The 14,386-nt window shown below is 54.0% G+C and overlaps 3 protein-coding genes across 3 annotated transcripts; 2 read left to right on the top strand and 1 right to left on the bottom strand.

Annotated features, from left to right (window-relative positions):
- Positions 1-2,671: 2,671 nt before the first annotated feature.
- Positions 2,672-5,250, top strand: CH63R_04541 (Class VII chitin synthase; the record flags this gene model as incomplete). Its single annotated transcript, XM_018299516.1, has 3 exons — positions 2,672-2,710; positions 2,762-2,928; positions 2,985-5,250. The coding sequence occupies 3 exons, from the start codon at positions 2,672-2,674 to the stop codon at positions 5,248-5,250; spliced, it is 2,472 nt and encodes an 823-aa protein (XP_018160762.1).
- Positions 5,251-7,440: 2,190 nt separating this feature from the next.
- On the top strand, positions 7,441-10,084 carry CH63R_04542 (Hsp70-like protein; the record flags this gene model as incomplete). Its single annotated transcript, XM_018299517.1, has 5 exons — positions 7,441-7,453; positions 7,534-7,595; positions 7,680-7,711; positions 7,785-9,720; positions 9,800-10,084. The coding sequence occupies 5 exons, from the start codon at positions 7,441-7,443 to the stop codon at positions 10,082-10,084; spliced, it is 2,328 nt and encodes a 775-aa protein (XP_018160763.1).
- An 875-nt stretch (positions 10,085-10,959) lies between these two features.
- Positions 10,960-14,383, bottom strand: CH63R_04543 (Translation initiation factor aIF-2; the record flags this gene model as incomplete). The annotated part of the gene is made up of 4 exons (XM_018299518.1): positions 10,960-11,206; positions 11,272-13,280; positions 13,342-13,860; positions 13,925-14,383. The coding sequence occupies 4 exons, from the start codon at positions 14,381-14,383 to the stop codon at positions 10,960-10,962; spliced, it is 3,234 nt and encodes a 1,077-aa protein (XP_018160764.1).
- Between the last annotated feature and the right edge of the window lie 3 nt (positions 14,384-14,386).

The raw sequence follows: 14,386 nt of genomic DNA on the forward strand, positions 1-14,386 counted from the left end.
GGAGGAGGCAGAGGTGAAGTGCCAAATGGACGGGGTGTGTATTAGTCGATGGGCTGGAATGATGGGTCCAGATGTGTTTGCTGTGGCCATTGTTGACCTGGTAATGGCTGCGGATTGAGTGTCGGTCGGGTTTTTACTCCTCCTCCTCCTCTCTCATTTCTTTCTCGTTTGCATTCTTTTCTTTGGTCTCCTGCGTCCAGTGTATTTCCGGTTACCATCTTGAAGTCCAAATCGACGAAGCGAGCTTGTGGAGGTAGAGAGAGGTGAGTGATTTGCGACGAAAAGATTCCCCCACATGCCCTGGGCGGGGTCTTCGTCTGCCATATGAGATGCCCCTGGACTAGATCAGTCCTTGTGAAGAGGGGCAGACCCATCATCAGAGACAAGGCAACCCAATCAAGTGCTTCGGATCAGATCCGGATGGGTACCCCACCCATACCTAGGTAGCTACCACATCCGTACAGAGTACTTTCCATGTAATGTCATCAGCTCTTTCATCCCGTCTTGTAAGAAAATCACCATCAGGACGGCGAAGTCCTTCCACATCCTTAACAATGATGTCAGACGTCAGAGGTCGATGTTCACTCATACTCTCTCTACTCAAGAGAAGAAGCAGATGGGAGCTGTCTGTCCATGCGCTTGGCGGGGAGACGAGACACAAAAACCGCGCCGATTCTATGGCAACCGCCCGCGGGTAAGTGGATATTTCTTGTGTTTGACAGGAACAGGAGAGATAGCTCCAAGACGCAGAGTATACAAATGCCGATGTCACCTCACTGCCGAGCTGGGCAGGTGGTTGGCTCCACGATCAAAGACGTGGTATTTGGCCAGGAATGCACATTCCGGGGACACCTCTGATGAATAAAGCCGCCCCCCCTACCTACCCACCTTCCGGCCGACCTTCCCCCTCCCCCTCCCAGGCTCCGGCTCTGTGCTGTCGATCCTTCCGTCTGTTGGTTGATTCTGATCCCTGGAACTTCATCGCCTTGACCGTCTTAGTTAACCTCATGGTGCGGAGGGAGGGACAGATTAGCTAAGCTGAGGCACCGGGCTCCTTGTCCAGGTGCTTTCCACGTCCCACATCGCTCGGCTCGCTCCCTGCTCGGGCCTTGATGACGGTGGAGACTACCGGGCCTAGCCCGGGCAGGTCAGTATTCAACCGCGCATTCGACAGTTGAAGAATCTCCCGGTCCCGGCTGGGCAGCGCATTCCAGAGCTAACGACTAGACTCGCCTCTCATTAAAATGTACTCTCGGCGACGAGTGAGGACCTGACGTGAGGTAGTCCGCCGTTACCAACCATACGATGGCAGACGAAACGAGATAATATAGGTAGAATCGACGAAGACCAAGCCCCGGAAGTAGCCATGATGGGCAGCTTACGAGCAGACCCGAACTGACACACTACATTTCTTCCCTTGCTGTCATCCCGAAGAAACAGGCAGCATTTCTGGATGAGGCCGTCGCTTTGATGGCAGCTGGGCTTCATCATTGTTGCCGTGCACAAGTGGCCGGAGGCGTCCGACGGGTTGCAGAAACATGTCTCCGGGACACCCCAGAGGCATAGTGTCTGTTTCTCGAACCCGCCAACTGCAGTTCCAAAAAGAGCCAGCTCAATTGTAAGTACGTATATGGACCTTCTGCGCCAGATCGTCCACACTTACACACACGCCCTGGCTTAACATGGCGTTTACATAACAACTAACCAATCCGCCCTGCCTGACTTGTGCATGTCGGTGATCCCTGAGAGCTGCTTGTCCGATTGCCTGCTTGCTTGCACGTTGTTTGCTTGCTCCTCCTCGGCCACCACCAGCCTAGTCATCCTGCCCACCAACTAGACTAGATACATTGAGCACGTCAGTCTGTGGGGTGCTGGACTGATTCAAGCCGGGCGCGGTTCTATCGAGTCTCGAACCCCGTTCGCGCTTATTCCGTCCTTGGTGTCTTTACCCTTTCCGTCGCTCTACACGTCAGGCTGAAGGCTTCTTAAGACGAGTACAAGTCAGCCAGTCCATCCCATCTTCTAGGAATCTCCCCAGCGTCTATTTTAGTCTCCATCTCTCCTCTTTCTTTCTTTGTCCCCTCAGTTGATCTCCGTCCATGATGCATTCGTTGACCTCATAAGACCCTATTCGAGTCCGAGTTGTCGCGACCAGCCTTTTGGTATTTGAGCAGCCAAGGTAAGAGAACTTGTTAATCTTGCAAGGTAAGTCGTCTCCCTCTTCTGGCTCCCTCTTCCGGCTCTCCAGAGGAACTTCAGACTGACTTCACCTTTTTAAGAAAAAGAAAATAAAAAAAGTCAGAGGTGTCAGCGTTGAAGGCCAAAGGAGTAGCAATCACCTCCGAACGGCTTCCCTGCCAACTACCTACACCTACGAACGGCCGGGTTGAAGAGCTCATCTCGAGTACTAATTACAGCAACGACAAAAAACTCGTGTCACTACGGTTAAGAGAAATAGTGTGAAGACAGTACACGCCGAGCGAGCGCGCTGCAACCATCCGACGACACCACGTTCGACCTGCAAGATCCCGTCAATTCTTCTCACCGCGACTTGTGCTGGCTGAGGGACATCTTTCCGTTCGGCTTGTCCTCTCGGGACTTAGAGCAGTACTACCAGGGGCTCGTCAACTCGATCATCACACCCAAATAGTGATTCGAATATTCCTTCAAGATGGCGGATGTGGATGGGACCCACTGGGCGACGAAGGACGTGAGTTTCCTTGCTAAGTATCGCCATGTGTTCGTTCGCTGACCTGTCTAGATCGTCTACACGTCCATCGTGGGCTTCGTGATGTTGGCGGCCATTCTCGAATGGTTTTTATGGATCGCTGCGTTTCTGTACTGTCTCTGGAAGGTCTTCATCAAAGCCGAGCACTGGTCCATTCGAGTTCTGGCAGTCATTGTTGGGGTCCTGTTTACATGCTTCAGGTGAACTACCCCGTACGACACTTGCGAGAAGTGTAAGAAATGCTGACTCCCATCAGAGCAATTTTCCTTCCGATCATGATCGTCACACTGCCGCTTCCAAGTGCTGTCGTCAAGTACTGGCCCCAAAGCATGGTTGACGTCCTGCAATGGTTCGCCTTTTGGAGTTTCGCTGGGCTGCTGACCATCCCCTGGTTGTTCTGCGTTTACCAGTTGGTCACCAATCAGCTTGGCAGGAAGAAGAGGATCAAGCAGGTTCTCGACGAAGTCTCGGCCCCTAAAGTAGTCATTGTCATGCCGGTCTACAAGGAGGACCCCGATGTTCTTGTTGTCGCCATCAACTCGGTCGTCGACTGCGACTACCCGCCGTCGTGCATCCACGTCTTTTTATCATTTGATGGTGATCAGGAGGACGAACTCTACTTGAACACCTTGGACAAGATGGGCGTCCCATTGACTCTCGAGACCTACCCCAAGAGTATTGACGTTACCTACAAGTCCGCCCGCATCACCATCTCTCGTTTCCCTCACGGCGGAAAGCGTCATTGCCAGAAGGCTACTTTCAAACTCATCGACAAGGTCTACGAACATTACCTCAAGAGAAACGACAATCTGTTCATCCTCTTCATCGACTCCGATTGTATCCTCGACCCTACCTGCCTACAGAACTTCGTTTACGACATGGAGCTGAGCCCCGGCAACAACAGAGACATGCTAGCGATGACTGGTGTCATTACGTCTACGACTAAGAAGCATAGCTTGATCACCCTGCTCCAAGACATGGAATACATCCACGGCCAACTTTTCGAACGTACTGTCGAGTCGGGATGCGGCGCCGTTACTTGCCTTCCCGGTGCCTTGACAATGCTTCGGTTTTCTGCATTCCGCCGCATGGCCAAGTACTATTTTGCCGACAAAGCCGAGCAGTGCGAAGATCTCTTCGACTTTGCCAAGTGTCATCTGGGAGAGGATCGTTGGCTCACCCATCTGTTCATGATCGGAGCCAAGAAGCGTTACCAGATCCAGATGTGCACATCGGCCTTTTGCAAGACCGAAGCTGTCCAGACGATGACGTCGCTCATCAAACAACGCCGACGTTGGTTTTTGGGTTTTCTCTCCAACGAAGTGTGCATGCTTACTGATTGGCGTCTCTGGAAGCGCTACCCTATCTTGCTCCTCATCCGATTCATGCAAAACACCATCCGTACCACTGCCCTGTTGTTCTTCATCATGGTACTTGCCATCATAACGACTTCCAAGAAGGTTGATAACTTGCCGGTTGGATTCATCGCCATCTCACTTGGACTCAACTGGCTCATGATGCTGTACTTTGGTGCCAAGCTCAGACGATTCAAGATCTGGCTGTACCCGGTTATGTTCATTCTCAACCCTTTCTTCAACTGGTTTTACATGGTCTATGGTATATTCACCGCTGGGCAGAGAACGTGGGGAGGACCCAGGGCCGACGCTGCCACCGCCGACACTTCTACCACCGCCCAACAAGCCATCGAGCAAGCGGAGGAGGCCGGAGACGACCTCAATGTTGTGCCCGAAAGTTTTATCCCTGCTGCTGAAGCCAGGAAGGAGAGCATTGCCGGTGGTAAGGGCAATATGGGTCCTATGGGCCGCAAGCACAGCGTAGTCCAGCCGCCAGCAAACATCGAGGGACGCTTTGCGGCCAGAGAGAAGACATCGAGCGGTTTCTACGTCAACGCCGACGACTCCCAGGTTACGGTCAACCGGACCGGTCCTAGCGGGTTCGGTCCTTCGTGGGCCTTACAGTCTCGCGATTCGTTCGATAGTATGGTATCGGCGCAGACTGCTGGCAACTCTGTCTACATGCCTCGTCGCGTGGAGAGCATTATGGGAGAGGAGGACAGGAAGAAGTATGAGCTCGCACAACAAGGGCAATTCAACCAGTTCCTGGCCAACTCGAAACGCTTTGGGGCGCAGACGTCAGCGACTGGCCAAGTATACGAATACTCGGATTCCGAAATGAAGCGAGCCGGATTCCAAGACGCACCCGATCCGTTGGAAGGCGGCGGCCAGGAACACACAGATAACATGAGGATGGGAACCGTCGACAACAGCCTCTCTAGGCCCCAGTCCGGAGAAGGTCCGCCGTCGAGGCAAGGAACCACGACAACGACAACGACAACGACATCGCACTCAATGTCAACGACGCACTCTGCCCGCAGCGGCCGAAGCCCACTTGCACGAGCCAGCCTTGTCCGCACCATCCAACTCGAAGACGTGCCGTCTGAGGGTGAGAGCTCGACCAGCGGCAAAAACAGTCGTGACCACTCGCCCAAGGCTGGACGATAAATACGGGTGATGGTGGGATCAACATGGAGATAAGTTGTGCTATAGAATGGAGGCATGCATAACTACTAGCGTCGGAAGGACCCTCGGAGATATTATTGCTGGTGATCGTTTGTGGGCCGCATCTTTTTTCTTCATTTCTTTTGTATAATCAATCTTTCTGCCCGTGAGTCGGCTGTCAAAGAAGCTGGGAACTGGAGGGTTTGGCCGTGTAGACATAGGGGAAGGGTAAGAAGAGGGAGAAGGGAAAAAAGGAAAACCGCACACATATTATTGGACAGCTATTAGCAAGAGTTACCTAATACAATGTCTCTTAAAGGCAATAAGAGTCTTGGAAGCCGGTGTGACAATGAATGAGTAGTACTTGGTGAGAGAATACAGTATGGCATGTCGCCTGGGACAAGCAGCTGGGCCCGCTATCATGGCTAGCCAAGGACTGGGGGCTGTTCCTGGGCTAATGGTGCCACGGCCTTAATGGCGGACGCTCAGGTGAGCCCCCGTGTTCTGGGAAGTTGACATCGGAGCTACGTGGGCGTCAGGTGTCGAGAATCGATTTCGTGCCGGGATTGGATATCGTGAGGTCGCAGCTTAGGTAAAGATGGAGAGTCTGGGGGATGCATATGGTAATAATGGTGGCACGGGGAGAAGGCATTACTTAATGGTGGAGTATCGCCAAGATTAGATTAGATAAGTCCAAATGGTGGACTGTACAGAGTACAGATACTGCGTACGGATATCTGTATATGCTACCCAGGTGGTACACACAGTTCCTAAGGTATCTAGATAGGTAGGTAGATCGCCAAGATTAGATTAGATAAGTCCAAATGGTGGACTGTACAGAGTACAGATACTGCGTACGGATATCTGTATATGCTACCCAGGTGGTACACACAGTTCCTAAGGTATCTAGATAGGTAGGTAGATGCAGGACGCATCTTCACAACCGGCATGTGTGTATTTTCTGCTTGGTTAGGAGAATCTGGCGTGGCCATTGTCTGTCGTGCTGAAAGGTGGGCGATGGATCCGGAGCATTTCAGCCGGAACTCAATTGTTTTGAAGAGGAAGACAGTCAGAGAGAGATTCAGGGCATCCCTGACGTGACGTGCGGTCATTTGGGGTGTCGGGCTTCGGCCAAGACTCTGTCGTGTCGGACTGTTCTCGATTTAAGCAGATGCAAAAAGTGTACATTGGTTGGCTAGGGGGCAAGGTACTCCGTACATTTGTTGATTGTCCCGCCCGCAGCATTGGTCCTTTCTTGCTTTGATTGTTCGTCTCGCCCGGCCTTACGTAGCGGCCCCAGACCACATACCACATACCAGAGCCAGTTGGAGAGAAGGAGTTGTGAGGGGGCGGAAGGGTGGAGGAGCCATGGAGGGGCAGGGCTGGAGGAAGTGACGAGAGGTGGTGGAAGTGGTCCGGACAGGGGCCGCCAGCAGAATGACAGAGAACGAGGGAGAATCTTCTTTCCCGTTCGACCTCCACTACCATTTCAGTTCTAGCCATGACACCTGTGAAAATCATACTTCCTACCTTAGGTACTAAGCAATGGAGCAATCCACCAAGACATAGCTCTACACACTTACTGCCACAGGGTTACTTGCGCAGTATTGTATTGCGCTGGTGACAGAGAGCATTGCATAATAACACAGGGCATTCCATCCAATACACACATAGCACCTTTCATCTTGAGCAATAAAAGGTGGCCACTTAGGCTTACCGCTTTGCCTCCTCTGCCTCGCCTTCCTTAGTCCCTGCCTTCTAGACAGTGTATCCACCATCCACACCTCCCATTACGCACCAGCGCCTGGCTGCTAGAGCAAACTGCGCGCACTTCGCACTGCAACTTTTTTTTTTGCCCACCTCCCACACATCCCACCTTAAGGCTCTCTTGCGTATTGACAAACTCTTAAACCTTGCATTTGTCTCTACTTTTCCCTCCCCCATCCTTTTCAAACGAGACGACCTTTTTTTTTATTTACCACTCAACCGCTTGTAGATACCCTTCCAGCAAGTCGGATAATCACCCTCTCCTCTACTCGACTCGACTCGACTCGACTCGACTCAACTCGATTCGTACCTTCACCTCTTTCCCCCCTCTTTAGAGCGTTGTTGTGAGCGCAACCCCGCCATCATCAAAAGTCCGCCGGACGACCCTTGTTTACAATCCGTACAGAAAGAACACAACCGCCCAACATGAGTGTCGTTGGTATGTTTGCGCATCTTCCCTTCTGTCACCCGTTGCCGCGCGGCACGAGGAAAGTATTTGCTGACTTGTCTCTTCTGCAGGTGTCGATTTCGGAACCCTCAAGACGGTGATTGCCGTCGCCAGAAATCGCGGCGTCGATGTGGTGCGTACCCAACGCTTGCCCCTCCCCCTCCAAAATTTTCGACTTTTTGCGACACATTAACGATGACTGACACTCGCCATCTAGATCTCCAACGAGGTTTCCAACCGCGCCACGCCGTACGTACTATCCGGACACCCTCCTTGACCCTATACATACCCGATTTGCAGTTAGACTGACGGCTATTTCTAGATCTGTGGTTGGCTTCGGCCCCAAGTCGCGATACCTCGGCGAGAGCGCCAAGACGCAAGAGATCTCCAACCTGAAGAACACCGTCAGCGCCATCAAGCGTCTTGCCGGTCGCTCTTTCAACGACCCCGATGCCCAGATCGAGCAGCAGTACATCACCGCCCCTCTTGTCGATGTTAACGGTCAGGTCGGCGTCGAGGTCAACTACCTCGGCAAGAAGGAGAGGTTCACCAACACCCAGCTGATTGCCATGTACCTGAGCAAGATCAAGCAGACGACGCAAGCCGAGATCAAGCTCCCCGTCTCTGACTTGGTAATGAGCGTCCCCGCTTGGTTCACTGACATCCAGCGCCGCGCTATTATCGATGCCGCCGAGATCGCCGGACTGAAGCTCCTTCGCCTTATGAACGACACTACTGCTGCCGCTTTGGGCTGGGGTATCACCAAGCTCGACCTCCCCGCTCCCGAGGAGAAGCCCCGCCGTGTGGCCTTCATCGACATTGGCCACAGCAACTACACTGCTTCCATTGTCGAATTCAAGAAGGGCGAGCTCGCCGTCAAGGGCACCGCCTTTGACCGCCACTTTGGTGGCCGTGACTTCGACAAGGCCCTCGTCGAGCACCTCGGCAAGGAGTTCAGCGGCAAGTACAAGATTGACATCCACTCCAACGGCCGGGCCATGGCTCGCACCATTGCCGCCGCCGAGAAGTGCAAGAAGATTTTGTCTGCCAACCAGCAGGCCCCTGTCAACATCGAGTCCATCATGAACGACGTCGACGTTGCCGCCATGATTACCCGCCAGGAGTTCGAGGCCATGGTTGAGCCTCTGCTGGCCCGCGTCCACGTGCCTCTCGAGCAGGCTCTGGCCGAGGCCAAGCTGACCAAGGATGATATCGACATCATTGAGGTCATCGGCGGTGGCAGCCGTGTCCCCGCCCTCAAGGAGAGAATCCAGGCTTTCTTCGGCAAGACCCTATCCTTCACCCTGAACCAAGACGAGGCCATTGCCCGTGGTGCCGCCTTCAGCTGCGCCATCCTGTCCCCCGTCTTCCGAGTCCGCGATTTCACTGTCCAGGATATCATGAGCTACCCCATCGAGTTCACCTGGGAGAAGGCTCCCGATATCCCCGATGAAGACACCAGCCTGACCGTCTTTAACCGCGGCAACGTCCTGCCTTCTACCAAGATCCTTACCTTCTACCGCAAGCAGCCCTTCGACCTCGAGGCTCGCTACGCCAAGCCTGAAGACCTTCCGGGCAAGATCAACCCATGGATTGGTCGCTTTTCCGTCAAGGGCGTTAAGGCCGACGGCAAGGACGATTTCATGATCTGCAAGCTCAAGGCGCGCGTCAATATCCATGGTGTTCTCAACGTCGAGAGCGGCTATTATGTCGAGGACCAGGAGGTCGAGGAGGAGGTCAAGGAAGACGAGAACGGAGACAAGAAGGACCCTGATGTGAGTTTTGAGGCGTCTCGTCATGAAGTTTTGTTACCTACCGAGGTGGGCGATGCCATGAGGTCGCCGCCGAAACGTCGACGTCATGACATTGACCCTGAGCCTCGTTCTTACCCGCCCTGCGAGTTCGTCGAGGACGAAGATGGGATGCCGAAGCTAACGTATGCACCCCTTAAGGCCATGGAGACGGACAACAAGGACGATACGCCCAAGAAGACCCGTAAGGTCAAGAAGCAGGTCCGCAAGGGCGACCTGCCCATCGTCAGCGGCACCGCGTCCCTGTCCGAAACAGCGAGAACCTCGCTTTTCGAGAAGGAGTCTTCCATGGTTATGGAGGACAAGCTTGTTGCCGACACCGAGGAAAAGAAGAACGAGCTCGAGACCTACATCTACGATCTCCGCAACAAGCTCGACGACCAGTACGCTGAGTTTGCTAGTGATGAGGAGAAGACCAAGATTAAGGAGAAGCTTGAGCAGACCGAAGTGAGTTTTCATTCTTTTTTCTCGCATTCCCCATGAGACCGGAAGCCGTAAGCGACCATTTGCTAAAATAATTGAATAGGACTGGCTCTACGATGAGGGTGATGACACCACCAAGGCTGTCTACATCGCCAAGATCGACGAGATCCGTGCTATGGCCGGACCTATTGTTCAACGCCACTTCGACAAGGTTGAGGAGGAGCGCCGCCTCGTTCAGGAGAGAGTAGACGCCGAGAAGGCTGCCAAGCGTGCCGAAGAGGAGGCCCGCAAAGCCGCCGAGGCAGAGAAGGCTCCCAAGGATGAGGAGATGACCGATGCCGACGGCAACAAGCCCGAGGGTGAGCAGGCTGGTGAGGGCACAAAATAGGATGCAATCGACCTGAACAGTGCCTGAATGGATGAAAGAGAAAGGGAAAAAGCAAGAAGTAACGAAGATGATAGAATAGACCCTAGCTATGGTTTCTTTCGGGTTGGCATAGGGCTCACAGGCTAGAGCAGCTTCGACGGTTTTTACCATGGAATGAGAGAAATGACATGACCTTTGATGATATCCACCTGACACCAGATGTACTTGAATGTATCCCTATTGCAACAACACATCAACATCAACATCAAAACCAACTTGCTAAGTAATATCTTTCACTCATGTACTTTTGCAATCGGGGTTGGTGCTTTTGGAGGTTGTGACTTGGTAAGAGGGCCACGTCAAAGATGTCATGGAGGAGTACAAAGACACACATGTTAAACAGCCCCCCCCTGGTTTTTATTGGCATAATTAACCCAGCCAGATGTTAACATGGCTCGATACGTCAACACCGAAACGTTGATTTTCTTCCAGAACCTGACACTGGATCTCTCATGACCCGTTTCGTTGGATCCTACCCGATCTGGTGACTTTTGTTAGGATTGAGATTTGAATGCGAAATAATTGCTTTTAGGGAAGAGACCTGGAAAGAAACGATGCAGGGAGATGGCGGGGAGATGATCGTACACAAAAACAAGGTTCTTTTCTTCTTGACTCGTCCATCATCAATCCCTTCCCCCATGCCACAACCAATCCGGGTTTCCTTTCCTCCTTTCCCATTCCCTCGTTTCAAGAAACATAGCTCTCCATCCCTCTTTTTCATGCAAAATTAAAACATTCTCACAAACCCCCATGCTCATCGTTCGGCTTGGACAGTCAGACCACGGCCCTGCTCCCAAAACGAAGGGGCGAGATGGGTAAGGGGGGAGGGGTTGTATTTAGTGGATGTCGAAGAGGGGCTTGAGCTTGATGATGAGTTGCCACTCATCGTTGCTGACGTCTTTGCGGTAGAACTCCTTGAGGGTGTCGATGGAGGCACGCGAGATGAGACTGTACAGCGTGTCCGACTCCTCGAGCTGGCGGCCGTACGTCGGCTGGTGGCCGCCCATCTCGATCTTGACAGCGACCGAGGGCTGGCCCCTTTTGCAGACGGGGATTTGCTTGTGGTCACGCTCGATTGAAGTGCTGATGATTGAAAATGTTAGCTTTGGGGAACGGTGGCTCGTAACTTAGTATGTAGGGAAACTTACACTCTGCCAAGGTTGATGACTTCCTTCAAACCCGTAACGGCGTTGTTTTTGACTACAGCAATCGGCGTGTTGATCTTCAGCTGACCCTCGACGACGTCGACACCGACAACAATGGGGTTGGTCTTGTTGAAGACAGCAACGGTGTTGAGCACGCAGGGGAAGACAGCCAACATCTTAGACTCCTCCTTCTTCTTCTCCAAGAGCTCAGCCATATGCTTGGTAAAGGCGTCGAAGAGATGGTAGATAATGTCTGCCGTAAAGATCTTGACGCCGACGTCGTCTGCGTACTGCTGCGCTTCCTTGTCGACCTTGACATCGAAGCAAAGCATGACGGCGAAGTCGGCCGCCTTCTCCAGCATGATACCGGCTTGCATGACATCACGCTTGTACACAGGGCCGATGCCGACGTTGGCGACGGGGATCTTGCAATCCTTGAGGAAGTCCAACAGCGCCTCGAGGGAACCGAGGGTGGACGCCTGGACGCTGACACCACGGCCGGTCTTTTCGACACGGTTGAACAAAGTGGCGAGATCAGACTCGACCTCGTCGATGATGTCGTCCTCGTCGTCGTCGGGGCCGACGACCAACATACGAGAACCGGCAATGGCACCCTCAAGACCAGGGGCACTGATCTTGACACCCAAAGCGGCCTTGACCTCCTTGTTGTGCACATACGCCGACTTGAGACGCAGTTCACGCATCGGTGCCGGCGTCAACAAGGCACGAATGTTTGTGCAGATGGCGCCTTCCACACCGCACAAGACGATTCTGTCACCCTCGCGTAAGATACCGTTGGACAAGACGACATCGACAGTCATGCCGAAACCTTCAATGGCCTTGACCTCAAGGACTGTAGCCTGGACCTCGGAAAGATACATGAGGGATCCAACCATGCGCTCCTGGGTGAGCTGGATGATGAGCTTCAGCATGTCGGGGATACCCTCGCCAGTGTGAGCAGAGGTGGGGATGAGGGAGACGTTCTTGGCCATGGACTTGTTCTCGTAGAAGAGCTCGGCGTTGAATCCCTGCTCGGCAAAGGCGAGCTTGGTCTGCTCCAGGCGGTTCTTGAACTCGTTCTGCACACCTCTGGGCTGCAGAGCCAAACTCTCCTGGAAACCGTTGTTGTCGACCTTCTTCCAGCCGTACAGACGATCGATCTTGTTGAGAGCGACAACGAAGGGGGTCTTCCTGTCACGAAGCATTCTCATTGACTCCAAGGTTTGCGGCTCGAGGCCGTGCATGATATCGACGACAAGAATGGCGATGTTGCAGAGCGATGAACCACGAGAACGCAAGTTAGAGAAGGACTCGTGGCCAGGGGTATCAATGACCAGCAGTCCGGGGACCTTGAACTCGAAGGAGCCGTCAGTGTTGACAACGGCTACCTTCTGCTTGATGGCCTCGACAGGGAAGTAGGTGGCACCGATTTGTTGGGTAATGCCACCGGCTTCGCCCTCTTGCACGTTGGTCTGACGGATCTTGTCGAGAAGCTTCGTCTTTCCGGTATCGACGTGGCCCAGAATACAGCAAATGGGAGATCGGAGGTTGTCTTTGGATCTCGCTGCCAGCGCGGCCTGGTGAGCCTTCTCGCGACGTTCCGCGGCCTCCCTCTTGCGCTGAAGCTCAGCTTGGCGAGCCGCTGTCTCCTTCTCATCTTCTTCAGAGTCGTCGGAATCAGAGTCGGAGTCGGAGTCGTCCTCCTCATCATCGCCCTCGTCCTCGTCCTTCTGACTGGGCTTCTCGGGCTTGCCGTTAGCCGCCTTCGCCTTCTTTTCTTGCTCTTCGTCGCTGTCGGCATCCCAGCTGTCCTTGACGTCCTCCTCGTCAGAAGCGGCGGCAGCCTCCCAGTCGTCCTCCAAGTCACTGGCTTCAGCGGCCTTCTTCTTGGCGGCGGCAGCTTCAGCCTCTGCCTTTTCCTTAGCCGCCTTCTCTTCTGCCTCCTTGTGGAGGCGTTCGGCCTCCTTTCTGGCGCGCTCGGCAGCCTCAGCAAGGGCCTTTTCTTCGTCGATCTATACAGCAAATGGTCAGTCTCAGGAACCTTGGGAGATTGAATGGACATGCGAAGCTCACCTTGTCTTGCGCCTTGCGGCCTCCCTTCTTCTTGTTGTCGTAGGTGACCTTCTTCTTCTTGTCGCCCTCGCCCTCGTCGGCAGGACCAACCTTGATACCGGCAGCAAGCATCTGCTGAAGCTTACGCTCGTTGCGAGCCTTCTCCTCTTTCTGGGCCTTGGTCATGAACTTGCCCTCCTTCTTGAGTTGTTCGATCTTCTCCTTTTCTTTTTGTTTCTTAAGAGCCTTGGCCTCCTCTCTACGCTTGTTTTCCTCATTGGCGGCGCGCTCCTCCTCCTCGATCCTCTTCTTCTCCTCTTCGGCGAAGCGAGCCTGTTCTTCTTGCTGGCGACGAAGCTCCTCCTGCTGTTTCTGGAGCGCAGCGAGGGCAGCGGGAATCTTCTTCTTCTTACCACCCTTCTCTTCGGCAGGCGGGGGAGCAACGGCGTCGGCGGCGGGCGTCGGGGAGTCCTTCTTCTCGGGAGCTGCCTTAGCAGGTTCAGCCTTTGCGGCAGGGGCAGTGGTCTTCTTCTTCGCAGCCTGGATGTGCATGATGAGATTAGTGAAAAGTCCATGGCCCGAGGGAGGAACGCCGTAGGCTCACCTGCTCCTTCTTACGCTGCTTCTCCCTCTCCTTCTTCAGCTTCTCCTTTTCGGCCTTGGTCAGGACGCGACCGGAGCCATCCCCCTCGTCATCGGCAGCGGGGGCGGGGGCGGCTGCGGGAGCCTGCTTGCCCTTGCCACCCTTGCCTTTCTTCTGGGGCAGAGCGAACTCGTCTTCCATAGTGGCTTCCTCGGGAGCCTTCTCAGCGAGGCTGGGCGAAGGTTCAGCCTCGACCTCAGGCTCGGGAGCGGCGGGGGGCTCCTCGATGCCCTTCTTCTTTCTCTTCTCTCTGTTCTTGCGCATGGTGGCCATGAGACCGCCGGGGGTCTCATCCTCCTCCTCGGCTGGCTTTTCGGCATCAGCTTCTAGAGTGGCGGCAGCGGGGGCGATGGTCTCGCCGAGCTCATTCTCCCAGTCGTCGTTGGCGCGAGCCTTGTTCCCCTTCTTCTTGGGAGGCATGTT

Source organism: Colletotrichum higginsianum, chromosome 3, assembly GCF_001672515.1.
Source record: "Colletotrichum higginsianum IMI 349063 chromosome 3, whole genome shotgun sequence".
Taxonomy (NCBI): domain Eukaryota; kingdom Fungi; phylum Ascomycota; class Sordariomycetes; order Glomerellales; family Glomerellaceae; genus Colletotrichum; species Colletotrichum higginsianum.